Source organism: Felis catus, chromosome A2 (genome assembly GCF_018350175.1).
Source record: "Felis catus isolate Fca126 chromosome A2, F.catus_Fca126_mat1.0, whole genome shotgun sequence".
NCBI classification, from domain to species: Eukaryota; Metazoa; Chordata; class Mammalia; order Carnivora; family Felidae; genus Felis; species Felis catus.
The window spans coordinates 161,273,967-161,289,290 of NC_058369.1; the positions used below are offsets into that span (position 1 = coordinate 161,273,967).

The 15,324-nt window shown below is 45.9% G+C and overlaps 1 protein-coding gene across 5 annotated transcripts in view; it reads left to right on the forward strand.

Moving 5' to 3' along the window:
* Positions 1-15,324, forward strand: part of CNTNAP2 (contactin associated protein 2) — a 1,965,211-nt gene that overhangs the window by 1,809,689 nt on the left and 140,198 nt on the right. For all 5 annotated transcript variants that reach the window (XM_045053282.1, XM_045053281.1, XM_023250688.2 and 2 more), the window contains one exon: positions 8,051-8,184. In XM_045053282.1, the coding sequence (XP_044909217.1) occupies positions 8,051-8,184 (134 nt within the window). The remainder of the gene's footprint in view (positions 1-8,050; positions 8,185-15,324) is intronic.

A 15,324-nucleotide genomic window follows, 5' to 3' on the forward strand; every position in this document is an offset into this window, starting at 1 on the left:
ACATTCATAAAATATATCCCATAAAATAAAATATATTCACAAGGCTTGCTTAAAGCAGGAGTGTATTCACACTTGTCATGTCTGGGACCATCTTGATCTCCAAACAGGCATGGAACTCAAGAGGGTCAGAGCGAGACTAGAGTTGCTGCCCTGTGTGAATACACCAGTGGGCTTATGATCTTTCAGAGAAGTCCAAGCAGTCCTAAAAATACGTAAGTGTGCCAAACACTGAGGGTTCCATTCCTCTTAGAAAACTTTAATTCTAAGACACTTAAAAGTTTTAATAAAATTGTTTTTTCAAAAATAGAAATATTGTAGGTCTATGAGGGAGCAGATGTCTCTCCTTCATTTCCCAGAGAGATTATACGGGCTGAGAAGTGGACACAACCTCTCTCATTGCCCCCACCATCTTGCTCTGCAGTGATTATTCTTAAAGATCAGGATTGTCTCCCATGGGAGCAAAAATTATCATTATGAACCCAGGTCAGCTTGAGTTTTAAAACCTAGCAAATTCTTAGACTTCTTCTCTGGACAATTCATCTTGGTTAAAAAGTTTAGAGGCAAGGGGCTCCTGGGTGGCTCAGTTGGTTAAGCGTCTGACTTCGACTCAGGTCATGATCTCACTGTTTGTGAGTTCAAGCCCCGTGTCGGGCTCTGTGCTGACAGCTCGGAGCCTGGAGCCTGCTTCGGATTCTGTGTCTCCCTCGCTCTCTGCCCCTCCCCTGCTTGGAGGGGCAGAAATAAGCCAAACACCAGACAAAGATGCAGCATGAGGATGTTCCTCTATTATTATTCTCTTATTATTTGTAAAATAAGTATGAGGAAAGACCTTGAAGTTCAACTGTAGTAAAATGGTTAGTAAAAGAGGGAGTCAGCATTTTAAGGACTACCATGTATCCATTAAGAGTAACATTTATGGAGAAAAGAGCGTGGAGAAAAAAGTTGTATGTAATTCAATGTTACATGAAAAAAAAAAAAAGGCAAGCTACCGCCTCGACTATACAATATCAGCTTAGCTCTGTGAAAAATGTGGATAGAAAACAAAAACGCCATAATATGAGCAGAAAGCACCTCTTGTTTGTTGATTTGCTTCTCCTGCTACTCTTTTATAAATGTCAAATGCTCGCAAGGCATCAGAAAAGATAATAAGTAAAATCAATGAGGAAGCCGAAGAAAAAAGGACATGGCCCCTGCTTTCCAGAAGTTCACGAGTTAAGCTTATTTCCCCCTGGATCGGGTTAAATGGATTTTTAGTGCGATGATGCTCTCCACTTCCGTGCCCCAACCTCCCAGAGCCCAGGGGTGGTGCTCACATGTGGCTTCTAAAGGCTTTATGAACTTTTCCCAGAAGGTGCCGTGCTATCTACCCCTTAAGTCACTGCCACATTAAAATGCAGTCCCCATGGGGCGCCTGGGTGGCTCAGTTGGTTGGGCGGCTGACTTCGGCTCAGGTCATGATCTCGCGGTCCGTAAGTTCGAGCCCCACGTCGGGCTCTGCGCTGACAGCTTAGAGCCTGGAGCCTGCTTCAGATTCTGTCTCCCTCTCCCTCTGCCCCTCCCCTGCTCATGCTCTGTCTCTCCCTGTCTCAAAAATAAATAAAACGTTAAAAAAAAATTTTAAATGCAGTCCCCAACAATATCAGTAACTCTCATTCCCACAACCTATGCCCGTCCCTGTGAACACTCATGCTTGTGTTGGTGGGCGTTCTTCGCATGCAAGGGTTTCAAGTAACCGGTTCCACATTGGTGCTACCATTTAATGATGCCCCAAGGGGTGCTGTGTTGCAGCTGCATTAATTCCTGTGAGCCACACGACCACAAAGTAGACACCGCTCTTCATCCCCTTTCAGCAGATGATAAAACTGGAGTACAGCGAGGTCAGGTAACCTTCACCCTCAGCTGGCGATCTGGTTCCAGGCCCAGAGCTTTACCACTCTCTCCACACTTCAGAGAGTTCTAGAACACCCTCCATGCATCTGGAAAGCATAACCAGTTGGCTTCTTTCCACCTTTGCAAGGCCATCCTCAAATGACTAATGAAAATTTGTTTTTCTCGGGGCCCCTGGGTGGCTCAGTTGGTTAAGCATCCGACTCCTGGTTTCTGCGCAGGTCATGATCTCGAGGTTTGTGAGTTTGAGCCCCGCAGGAGGCTCTGTGCTGACAGGGTGCATCCTGCTTCGGAAGCTCTTTCTTTTCTCTCTGCCCCTCCCCAGCTTGTGCTCGCTCTCTCTCTCTCTCTCTCTGTCTCTCTCTCTCAAAAAGAAACATTGAAAAAAAATTTTTTAATAATTTATACTACAGAATTTGTTTTTCTCACGCTTCAAAGACTGTGTTTTTTATTAATTGGTATTTAAAGTTAGAAATATTTGAAGAATTCATTCAGCAAGGACTATGCCAAACTACCAGGCCAAAATTAAAGACTAGGAAGTCTTGACGTAACGCCCTGCCATCCTTCAAATGTAACAACACATTGAAGGCTTTATTGCCATCGCTGCTCCGGAACCAGACCCTCTGGTCCTCCCCCAGACCCTGTGCTTCTGACAGTGCAGGCGTCGCCCAGACACCCAGATTCCCAGGCGTGCCACCATTCCCAAATGCTCCGTCATCCCCCTTGAGGGACGTGTCCCTGGGGAACGTCGCTGTCTTTTCTTCCCCACCGCTGGTCTCCTGGCAGATGCCTTCGAATTCGATGCTCCCCGACGTCGCTCCTGCCATGGCATACATGGAAAATTCTTACGTGTGAGTGGCGCTTGAACAAATGTACGAGGCTGTGTTTGGGAGGCCACCGACCCAGGGACTCCATCCAACGGCCGGGGCTCCTGCAGGTCTGCTGAGGTTTGGGGGGAGCCAGGCTCCTGGCACCTGTTACCCCCACAAGGGATGGCAGTGCGCTCTGACCCCTCCCTCCCCTGTTTCCAGTCCCTCCCCACCTCGCTCTTACCCACCACAGCCTTCGTGCACAAGGTCCCTCATCATGCATCAGTAGGGCCCTCCTCCCCCAGGAAGGGCAGGAGGAATCCCAAATCATGCAGCCTGCCCTTTGAGACCCTGGGATCCGGGGTGAGAGCTCTGAGTGTAGAACCCGAACGTCCGGGTTTCAATCTGCTTCGTGCCCAGCGCCCTCTTCTGTAAAACGGGGTCTCCCTCAGGTGGGGGGGGGGGGTAGTCCAGACAGTCGCTGTAAAGCACTGCCCTGTCCCTTCGCAGTCTGAAGTCAGCGTCAGTGGTAACAGGCGCTCTGGTTAGCATTTCCCGCTACCCACGGTCCACAGGTGGGATCTACAGCCTGCCATGTGTCCAGCGCCCCACCACCCTCCTCTTCCTCGTCATTCCCCAAACGCATGTGACACCCCTGTTCCTGCCCACTTAGCCCAAAGAACCCCGGCTCCCTCTTGGCTCCGACACCTGTCTTTCATTCTAGGGCCAGACGGAGCCTCACCTCCTTTCAGTGACGTCTCCTTTCTTTCGACTCCTGGGACACTTCTTTTCAATGTCATTTGTCCAGCACTTAGCACACCGGACTGCTATCCATCTTTGATATAAATATGCCCTGTCTTCTCAGCGAGATGAAGAGCCCCCCGCACTCCATCTCCTGCCTACAATAGGTGCCCCATAAGTGTTTGGTGAGGGTAATGATGACGGCCAGGAGAGAGTAAATCTGTTAAGCACATTATTTCCCACAGCCAATAAAAGAGCAGGCCCCTGTGACTGCTTTAATTCACTTGGGAGATGAACCAGAAATGCAAGAGACGTATTTTCCCATTTTAATAATATTTTATATTAATGGCAAATATTAATATTCTCCCTCCCATCATTTAGCGGTCCTCTTGTACTATTATTTGAAAGGAATAAATATATCGCTTAAATTTTATTATTCAAGAATATTGCCATTCCTGTTTATGGATATCCACTACGTATAAATTTAACGTTCCAAATCGTCTGTTTTCTCAAAGCAAATCATTTCAGTTGCCATTAAGTGAGGCAGTTACCGAAATTTTAAATCATATTTGCAAAGAAAGAAAGGCAGAAAAGAGAAAAAATTGGATTCAGCAGCGCTTTTCATGGGCACTGGACAAATGTGTTCTGAAGAAATGAATAAATAAATGATGAATGAATACAGCTGTGTATTTGAGAAAACTGGCTGTGATTATACAGGGTCCACGCACGAGAAGCAGGGAGTCAACACTCAAAGCAATCAGCTTGTTTTTCTGCATGTAACCAAACAACTGTCTAATCACTTCCTGTCCGGTCCCAAATAATAGATTGTTTGTAATGCTATTAGGGGAAAGGGAAAAAATAGGGTAAAACACTGAAGGGTGCAGAGAGCAGCAGCTCAGGAAAAGGGAGCAGCGTATCCAAAGGTCCTGGGGTAGAAATTGTATTTTCTAGGGGATAACAGAAGTCCAAGGTAGCTGGAATGTAAAATGTGACAGAGTAAATGGCATCATTTGAAAATAACAGACAGAACTCAGATCAGACAGGGCATCATACGCTGCACTTAGAATGTATCTCTTCATCCTATGAGCAACTGGGAGGCTGTGAAGAGTTTTTAGTGGACCAGTGAAATAGCCCATGATGCACTTTGTTTTTGTCTGTGTTTGGTTTTTTCTAAGTAGGGCTTGAACTCAGGGCTTGAACTCATGACCCTGAGATCAAGACCTGAGCTGAGACCAAGAGTCAGATGCTTAATCAAATGAGCCACCCAGGCACCCCTCAATTATGCATTTTTCAAAATGTTTATTTATTTATTTTGAGAGACAGCACAAGCAGGGGAGAGGCAGAGGGGGAAGGAGAGGATCCCAAGCAGGCTCAGCCCTGTCAGCACAGAGCCCGACACGGGGCTCGATCCCACAAACCAAGAGATCATAACCTGAGCCGAAATCAAGAGTCAGATGCCCAACTGTCTGAGCCACCCAGGTGACTCTCATTTATGCATTTTGAAGAAATCTCTCTGCAAAAGAAAAAAACACAGAAGCAGGGAGACCATCATTCATTCATTCAGCAAACATTTTTTCAGCACCTACTAAGTATCAGACGTTATTCTGGAAATTGAGAATAGAAACAAAGATTCTTACTCTCATGAGGAAAAACTAAGGCAGAAAAGGGAAGGCCTGCCCAAGGAAAAGAAGTGGGTAAATTCTTCTTTTAATGAGGAACTCACAGAAATAATCACTGAGAAGGCAACATGTGAGCAAAGACCTAAAGGGGGGGAGGGGTCAGCCATGCAGATAACTGGGAATGAGTGAGCATCCGGGACAGAAGAGCCAGCCAGCGCAAGGGTCCTGAGGCAGGAACATGCTAGCTTCTGAGGAAATAGCAAGGAGGCTAATGTGGGCTGGTGAGGAGTAGCAAAGAGGAGAATAAGAGATTATCTTAGATCTTATAGGAGAAGATCATGCAGGGCCTGGTGAGCCATGATGAAGACTGGTTTTTTACTTTGAGTGAGATGGGAACCCATGGAGGGTCCTGAGCAGAGGATCCCTCTGACTGCCCTCTCAGAAGGGCCTGGGTCGGTGGGGGCAGAGCCTGGTTGGGGCAGGACAGGTGGAGGAATGGTGGAAGCAGGGAGGTTTGTTAGAATGCAGGTGAGTACCGTAATCCAGGCAAATGATGCTGGTGGTGTGGTCCAGGGAGTGGAAACGGAGGTGATGAAAAGTAAGCATCGGGGTGCATTTTAAAGATAGAGCCAGGGCGCCTGGGTGGCTCAGTCAGCAGAGCGTCCGACCCTTGATTTCGGCTCACGTCCTTATCTCATAGTTCGTGAGTTCGAGCCCCGCGTCAGGTGCTGTGCAGACGGTGTGGAGCCTGCTTGGAATTCTCTCTCTCCCTCTCCTTCTGCCCCTCCCCTGATCTCTCTCTCTCTCTCTCTCTCTCTCTCTCTCTCTCTCTCTCAAAATAAATAAGTAAATACTAAAAAGAATAATAAAAAGTAATAAAGATAGAGCCAAGGAGATTTGCTGACAGATCTTGCATTTAATATAGCGGGAAGAGGGAGAGCAGGGCTTTTGATAATAACCTCAAGTTTAAATAACCTGAAGTAGGTGGAAAATGGAGATGGGATACTTTGAGGAGGAGGGGGGCGAAGATCAACATCTGGTTTTGCATATGTTGTGTTCGAAGTGCCAGTAAGACCTCTCCTTTCCTGGGATTGGTAGGGAGAGGAAGCACGGAGAAAGAGAGGACCCACCTCACAATGAAGTGAGGCCAGGAGGGCTCATTGTTAAGGAGAAACTGATTCACGGGGCTCCTGGGGGGCTCAGTCGGTTGAGCGTCCGACTTTGGCTCAGGTCATGATCTCGCGGTCTGTGAGTTCCAGCCCCCATCGAGCTCTGTGCTGATGGCTCAGAGCCTGGAGCCTGCTTCGGATTCTGTGTCTCCTTCTCTCTCTGCCCCTCCCCTGCTCATGCTCTGTCTCTGTCTAGCTCTCAATAATAAACATTAAAAAAAAATTTTTTTTTTAAAAGGAGAAACTGATTCAGATCAGGTGATGCAGTTAGAAGACGATGCAGGTGAAGCCCAGGTGGTGGCCGTCAGGTCCCTGATGTCACGTGGCCAGCACCAAGGCACAGAGACAGGTCAGCTCATCTGCATTGGCCAGGAAGAAGGCTTCTCTAGGGTCCACACGGGCACTCCGGTGCCGGGAGGTGCTTGTGCTTCCCCGAGATGGAGAGAGCGAGTGAAACACACTTAGGAGGTGAAAATCAACAGCTTGGTTGAAACGCTCGAAGCAAACAAACCTAGGATAAAATACTAAGGTAAAATGTAGAACTACGGAAGGTTTGTCAAATTGGACCAGAAGGCAAAATTAGGAAATACAATTAATTCTCAATTAATCTAATGAATGCTGCTTTCAGTCCCAGGAACACAGTGCAGTATTTAAACGACACCTGTAATGCTACGATGCCTAAATAAGGGAGGGCAGTGTTTAGAAACTATTGCACTTATGTATGAACGTACGGATATGGAAGGGCATGATCGATTTCTGCGAAAAGATACCGCAAAATATTTAGAGTAGCTATCCCTGGATGGTGGAATTTCTGGTGACTTTCCGTTATTTCTTTTCTTCTTGCTGTTTACTTTCTAAGTTTTCATCATCATGTTTTATTTCACAACTTAAAGATCAGGGTATCAGTTTTGTTCCTCTGGTAGGTCACAAAGACCCTGTGAGATGATTTACAGCTGGTCACTCTGGCCAGATTGCCGGCCCTGTCTTTAAGCGATGGGATGTCGAAAGCTACTAACGTGAAGATTCCAATTTGAGTTAAAAATGAGATAAAAAATTGATGCCTGTAAAAATCATAAATAAATACAAGTTATGTTTGCGGTGCGGATTAATTAACAGCAGGATCTAGAATACTATATTTCTCTTTTTGAATATTGTCTGTCATCACCGGGGAGAAGCAAGACGGAGAGGAGAAAAGAATAACGTGTTGAGGTGAAATGAGCCAGAACTTCGGAGGAGTAAGGCTTGGGGGGCCCGGGAAGCCCATCTTTCCTTTGATTTGCGTTCGGAATGCCATCCCTAACCTAGAATAAAACGCATCGCTTCGTTTTCTTGGTCTCAGCGAAGCCCCCCAATATCCCACGTGGTTATCTTTCGTAAATTACGTTTATTTTTAATGTTGTATGCTCATGATTCTTTTATATGCCAAATGTCACCCTTCGCCGATGGCGTGAGCCCATCCCTGCGTCCTGCGCTCACGTTGTATTTCACGTAGTGCTTTTTCAGTCTACGGGCGTCTCCACGGTCCTATATTGTATACGTCCTCATTCTCCTTCCCAGGCACAGTTCCAGATTGGATCATTTACACCATTTGCTGCTTCAACTTTGAGATGACGGTCCCTGAGAGCTCACTGTTGTGAGACTGGTAAACTCTCGTGCGGCTGGTGCCCTCAACCCTTACGGTCTGGTGTACCACTGAGCTGGTGTGTCAGAACTCAGAACGGAAGCGGAACTGGAGGACAGCGAAGGGTGCAAATCTGAGAGGAAGTGACCTGAAAGTGACACCTGACGCCAGAACTTACAGAGTTTTTTTCTTTTCCTTATATAGGAAGCCTACAGATTCAGTACAACCTGGGCGGAACCAGACAGCCATATAACATTGATGTAGACCACAGGAACATGGCCAATGGACAGCCCCACAGTGTCAACATCACCCGTCACGAGAGGACCATAATTCTCAAGGTATCCATGTGTGTCCGTGTCAGCTGTACATCTTAGAGTATTATAATCTCTACGCGCTGTTCTATGTGGATGCTGGTTTCGTTTTGGGTGGTTGGGGCAGACGGAAGAGACCCGTACTATACCTTCTCCTACAAACCCCTAACTAGCGAGGGAGAAAGAAATGTCGTTTATTAAAGGAGAGTCAGTGACAGAGTTAATGGCACAGACATTTCTTAGGGAGGAGGTAGAAGAAATGTTTGCTATGTATATTCTTTGTAACTCTCAGACTCACACATCTATCAGTCTCCTGTTTTTATCTATCATGCCATCGTTTTTCTCCATGTTGTCAGATGCCTGAAGCTCATCATGTTTCCCAGCGAAGGTTATTTCAGTTTATCTGACCTACTTCCTTCACTACTCTGACACAATATGAATAACGTTGGTTGTTGTTGTTGTTTTCTTCTTCTTCTTCTTCTTTGGATGCTTTGCCTTAAAAATCTTCAAAACACAGACCTTCCCCGAAATCTCAGACTCTGGCTGTTGGCTCTGAACACACAAAGGGCTGGTGTTGTTACGACAGTCAAATTTTATTTCAGGTTCATTGATTGTCCCTGCCCCCACCACTGATTTTTAACAATGGAGAAACCAGCCTGGGAGACACCATGAATAAAACATAGCATGAGGAGGTCTCCCTGGGAACGAAGCCAGAAAGATCAAGGATGGGAACTGTCACTGCATTCTCTAGAAGGAGTTCAAAATAGATACCTGTCAGGAAGAAGAACCGCAGGGGGACACTGTTTTGTCAGCAGAGTGGAGTGTCATTTGGCAGGGGCTCAGCCGCCACTCAGACTGCATTCAGATCCGGCTGGTTGCTGGGGGAAGTTCAGGCTGCAGAGAAAAGGCACGACCAGCCCTGTGTCTTTCTGAGCAGTGGTGGATGTCAAATTCATAACTTGATATGGAGTTTATGCTTGGCCTTTAGCAGTAAATGCTGGAGGGTGTTTTAAGGACGGGTCTTTCCTAGGAAAATGACAACGTGCAGTTACAGTTTACTGTACGATCCATCAAGTACGTGTCAAAAAGGTGAGCTCAGTGCCTGGCTCATATCAGAAGCTGCAGGGGCACCTGGGTGGCTCAGTCGGTTAAGCGTCCGGCTTCCACTCAGGTCATGATGTCGTGGTTTGGGAGTTCGAGCCCCACGTCGGGCTCTGTGCTGACAGCTCAGAGCCTGGAGCCTGCATCAGATCTGCGTCTCCCTCTCTCTCTGTCCTCCCCTGCTCATGCTCTGTCTCTCCCTCTCCCTCGAAAATAAATAAACATTAAAAAAAATTTTTTAATAAAAAAGTAAAGATTAAAAAAAAAAGAATAGGAGCCCAGTTCCAGAAAAAAAAAGAGACCTAAGACGTGTGAAAACATTGGCCACACAACGCTTTGAGGGTAGGAACAGCATAGACGTGTAATCAGGGTGACGGAGACCCCTCCGCTCCCTCTTCCTGGTACGTAGGGCAAGGCAATAGCACTGAGACTTCTGGATGTGTTTAGAAAGCCAGATGCCCCAATGCACTTGAACTCAACTAGGCAAGACCTTGTGGTCCCTGAGTGCTCTGGTCTTTCTCAGCCCAGTCTCTCCAGCCCAGCTCTGATGGAACATAAAGTTTAGGATGATGGCCAGAAAAAAAAAAAAAAAAAGATACGGCTTCTCCTTAAAGAAAAGTAGGTCAGACAGGGAGGCCTCATGGACCATGCTAGTAAATCCAAGGATACCTTTAGAACTCTAGAAAATACCTTTTCTTTTTTTTTTTTTTTTGTTTTTCTGGAAGCGGTCTACAAATCCACCTTGAGAACTTCTACAACCTTAAGAAAGTGTCGGAGAGCTATAGGAAAATGTTCATCATGATCATTTCTGTATGAAGGGATTACAAATGGTTTCATTGCCTCTAGAGTTTTCTGTATTTCCTCGTTCTCTCTTGTAAGCATGTGCTGCGTGCTTTTGGTACGCGTTGCATTTTTATAATCAAAGAAAAACATGCAACCCAAGTAACTTCAACCCATTTTGAGAGCCCCCAGTTGTAACAGAATATAATGACAAAGATATTTGAATAATTTCAAATTAAAACGCACTTCTCATCAAAGAACAAAACTAAGGCTAATTCAAACAGGAATATAAAAACGCTATGCCTTTGGAATTAAGGCGAAATTTTATACGTTCACACACGCACAAACAGCACATAATTCCAATGATGTTTATCAGTGTTTATGGTGTTTTTAAAAGCAGGTTTGCTTTCCTAGCTGGGTTTGGCTAAAGCTAACATTAAATTAATTTGCATTCCCTGAGCACATACTGTCTGAAATGGTGCTGAGCCCTGGAGGGAAATTGACCTTGGATGAAACATTTGCTGCCAGAACACAAAGTGCCCCATCTCTACATAGATAATGAGGAGCTGACTCTAGGAGTCATCAGACCCGGGAGTGAGCCAGAACCCGTGACAACCCTCAAGTGGCATCATTTACGAAAACTCACAGTTGCACCGGGGATAATAGCTGAAGGCTTACAGCCAGTCAAGATGTAAAACAAACCCCGGGCAGGCAGAGAGCACCTGAAAAAGTACTGTAGGTGATGAAAATGCATGCCAATTAGAGGAACCCAAGAACCGAAAACGTTACAAGGAATAATTTCAAAGTCTTGTGTTACAAAGCCTTTCTTCTCGCTTTCCTTTCTTCCTGATGTCCACAGCTTTGTCTCTTCTTCCTCCCCTTCCTTTCATCCCTCATCCCGTTCCATGAGGGAGGTAAGGTGGTTCACAGTCTGTACAACAAAATAGAGGATTGAAGCATGTCACAAAAGTATATGCATACACACACACACACACACACACACACACACATACATATATTTACATGTCATGGGTTATATTTACTGGCATAAAAAGCTGCCCTGGGGGTGCCTGGGTGGCTCAGTAGGTTAAGCATCCGACTCTTGGTTTCTGCTCGGGTCATGAGCGCGTGGTTCCGTGAGGTAGCCTGGCAGCTACCTCTGGCCGGTAAGAAACTGAGTGGGTTTATAACAATAACAATAGTTATTATTACTGTTACAAAATAGTTCAAAAGTATGCACAACCACAGAGACTAATAAAACACGCGCCTCTGTGTCTATCAGCCGAACGCTACAAATTTTGGCATTTTGCTCTCTCTCTTCAGGGTTTGTTTTTTTTTTTTCTTTAATGCAGTGATAATCGAGGCCCTGGGTCCTCCTCGTTAGATAGTGAGCCCTGAGGAAGGCAGTGGGCAAGGCCTTCAGAAGCATTCCTGCAACAGATGTGTTTTTCACAGGGCTGTTTGATGTAGCATCACTCGATGAGCATAACTTAAAAACGGATTTTGGTGCAAACAGTTCCGGGGGTGGAGGGGGTGACGGGCCCACGAAGGGGGCAAGGGGCCTATATGATACTCTGGCCTGATCCCAGGGGTCAAACTAGCTCCAAAAAAAATGAATAAACTCCCTGTTCTTAAAATAACTATCACATATTTGGGAGCTTTGATGGAAGTTAGACAATAGAGACAGAGCTCAGGGATATATTCTCTGGCATAGATACTCAGAGTCTGTATTCTCCACAAACCAAATGAACAGATGGTAAGGATGTCATGTTCATTTTGGCTTTCATCTAACTGGAGGGCCATCCCATCTTTGCCAAGAAGAGGCTAACAGATTTCTCCCGCCAGGAAAATTAAGGACTTTCTTAAAAAAATAACTCCCAAGCCCTCAAGAGCAAACGATGATTAGGTCCCGAAATTTTTGTGCCGCAGAGAGCATGTGACTTCAGTTGTTTTCATCAGGAATTTTCAAAATAAATGTTCCCCCCCCCCAAAAAAAAATCACTTTTAAAATAAAATAAAGATGCTAATTTTTGACTGCTATTAATCAGAACTTCAACCAAATTACGTAAAAAGCAGCTGACAGTGGAGCTACATTTTTTTTTTCAATATATGAAATTTATTGTCACATTGGTTTCCATACAACACCCAGTGCTCATCCCTGGAGCTACATATTGAATATGCATCCTAAAAAGGGTCAGAGAAGTATACTCAAGGGCAACAGTGTGTGCTAAATGCTAGGGACAGAGAAAAAGATACAAATGTTAGGACAGCGCCAGTTGCCACTGCAAATTAACCCTAAAGTCTCAGTGGTTTAACCCAATGGAAGTCTGTCTTCTATAGTTTTAGAAAAGCAAAGTCCTGTGGCCCCTCGTAGTGATGGAATTGTGCTAGGCAGGTGCTCAAAGGACCCGCCCCCACCGTCCCTCCCCTCCCATCCCTTTGGCATTGGAAGTAGTTCTTGACTAAACCAAATCTCTGTCCATTATTTGTGTGGCCCTCCATGGCTCTGTCCTCTGGGACACTCTGCCTTGTCCATCATCGGCGGTGGCCACCTCTGAATTGAGGGTTGCAGATAATGCGTGCATTGAAGCATTGCATTTCCTGCAAGGGAAGGGTCCTCGAGGCTCCATGCCCTGCAAGCGTCAGTCGCGCTGAGGGCTGTTTTACACTTTCGAGTCTGTTGTAGACCAACTGTATTGGTTCCTTTGCCAATACAATTCCTCTAAAACCTGAGCCGGCTTCCGATCTGTTTGCCTCCTGTCAGTTTCATGTGCCAGTAGTAAACCCTACATCCTTTCCTGGACATAAAGCTTGGACATATGTACTCATTTGCTCCCATGCCTCTCTCTCAAGGTCACGACAGCTCTCTTGTGGCCGTCTGAAACGAAAGGCATGGGCGGGCAGTTGAGACTCCAGGTTTTACCTTCACCCACGGAGCTAAGCCAGTTTGCAGAGCGGAGGAACCCGAATGTGCCTTTGTTGGTCAAATCTCCTTGCAGTTGATTTCTTATTCCCTGATGCAAGCCTCTAAAGTTTTGCACTTTTGTCTATTCCCTTTCACTGATGTTTGGAAACCAGCCAATTCTGTTCTGAACCCACCTCGTCTTTGACTTAGGCAGCAGGAAACAACTGATACCCAGGACTGTTCTGGCTCTTTTGAAACACTTTTCCCAGAGCTACAGGTCACAGGCACTTAAGTCTGCCTTCCGGGTTACATGAGGTGACCGTCTTAAACACTATTTTATCTCATACCATTGTTTTCCATCTTTCCAGCCTCTGACGTCCATTCTTGTGCTAATGCTCCCTAGCTTAGCTTTCTGTTATGGCCACACCGACTTCTGCCTTAGCTCTGGCTACCTTAGCTGCTATAACTACAAGAATTTATAGATTGGGGTTGTGGTTTCACAGATGTATGCTTGTCTCCAGACTCATCAAGTTGGATATATTCATCATATACAGCTTTTTATAGGGGAAAATCAATCCATCTATCAATCAAGTAGATGGCAAAAACAACAACAAAAAAATTTTAGAGCAGTTTTATTAGCCGTAAAATGAGAAGTAACTCAATGACCCACTTGGAGGACCATAAAACCATAACGGTCCTGTGTGACAAAGAATTCAGCAGCCCAACTTCAGGACCAGTGTTCTGGTGCCACACGAAGAATTCCAGATCCGTTCTTCAAGTTGGTGTGAACATTACCTCGTGTACTTACATCATAGTGTCCTTTCCTTTGGTAACGTGGAGCCTGGACTGGACTTAGACCCCACCGCTGAGATAAGTCGCTTAAAAACGTGTGCCTTTTTACCCTTGAACTTTCTGAGAATAGAGAACAGTCCTCAAAAGTATACGGATGTAAACACTCCTGAAAATTTGAACGTCCGCGGCTGTTCAAGCCTTTAGTAAAGAAAATCCTGCTGTTTGGAAACCTGAAATCTTTTGGGGGGATGTCAGAACAAATAAAGGAAGTTGACCCAGCTAGCGTAGGGCCCCGCTCTTGAAATTACATTTACTGTAACTTCTTGCCTTTGGCTTATTTAGTGTTTATGTCCTCGGCCTGATGAACTCACAGCCTTGGATGTGCAGAATCTTCACACCACTGGCACGCTCGACAGAAGGGGGTGTCAGCAGGAATGATGAGGAACCTGCAAAGTCCCCTGGTCCTTCCCTCCCAGAAGCGCCATTAGCCATCCAGTCGCTCTCTGTTGGGAGTCTGGCAAATATATTACTTACTTCACTTTCCACTTCAGTGGAACACTGACTTATGTTTAATTTGGTGGAGGGCAGAGGTCAATATTTTATTAGTTAGTGATATCATTACAGTGGTTTCATTCCATAGACGATATCTGGGAAGAGAAGAGAGAAGGATAGATACACTGGAAACTTGCCCTTTCATTTGGCCTGTGTGTGACTCAGAGTTTGTTTTAGTTCTGTTTTGTTTTCGGTGTTTCCAGAGGAGCCTATGCACAACTGAGTCACACATCAAAAACCTCATGACCTCATTAGCTTTTTATAATTTGGTTTGGGGCGGGGGCTAGAGGAGTCCTTGGCCCTTGGAAAGGTGTTTCAACACATTTTCCTTATTTAGTTCAGAATAGAGAGTAGGACTGTTTGGGGAGGGGGGTCGCGGGGGGCGCCTGGGTGGCTGAGTCAGTTGAGCGTCTGGCTTCAGCACGGGGCATGATCTCGTGGTTTGTGGGCTCGAGCCCTGAGTCAGGCTCTGTGCTGACAGCTCGGAGCCTGAAGCCTGCTTTGGATTCTCTGTCTCCTTCTCTCTCTGACCCTCCCCCGCTCATGCTCTGTCTCTCTCTCTCTCAAAAATAAACATCAAAAAAATAAATAAAGAGTAGGACTGTTTGGTGAAGTGTCTCTCCCATAAGGGGAAGATGCCCAGCTCTCAGGACCTACAATTCCTCCCCCTGCTGGTGCCTTCAGAGCAACTCGCGGCCTCTAACGGAGACCGTCTCTATACGTACAGGGGTGAGCACTGGATTTAAGGATGCAGTTGAGGATGTATGATGAAGATTCTGCTGAAGGGGAGTGTTCTCAAGATGGTGCTGGACTATTCCATCAACAAGGCACTTTTCGTATACTGAAAACCATCTGAGGATCACCAAGAATGTCACACAGTGACGTCCAGTTGGCGTTACTCTCTTACGCATGTCCACCACATGACAGGAAAGTTCCGAAGAGCAAACACTCCTGACGTCGATAAAGTCAGCTGGTCATCAACACCATCCATGAGGCTACTCGCTGATGTGAAGGGCAACCCCGAAGTAGCCCGACTT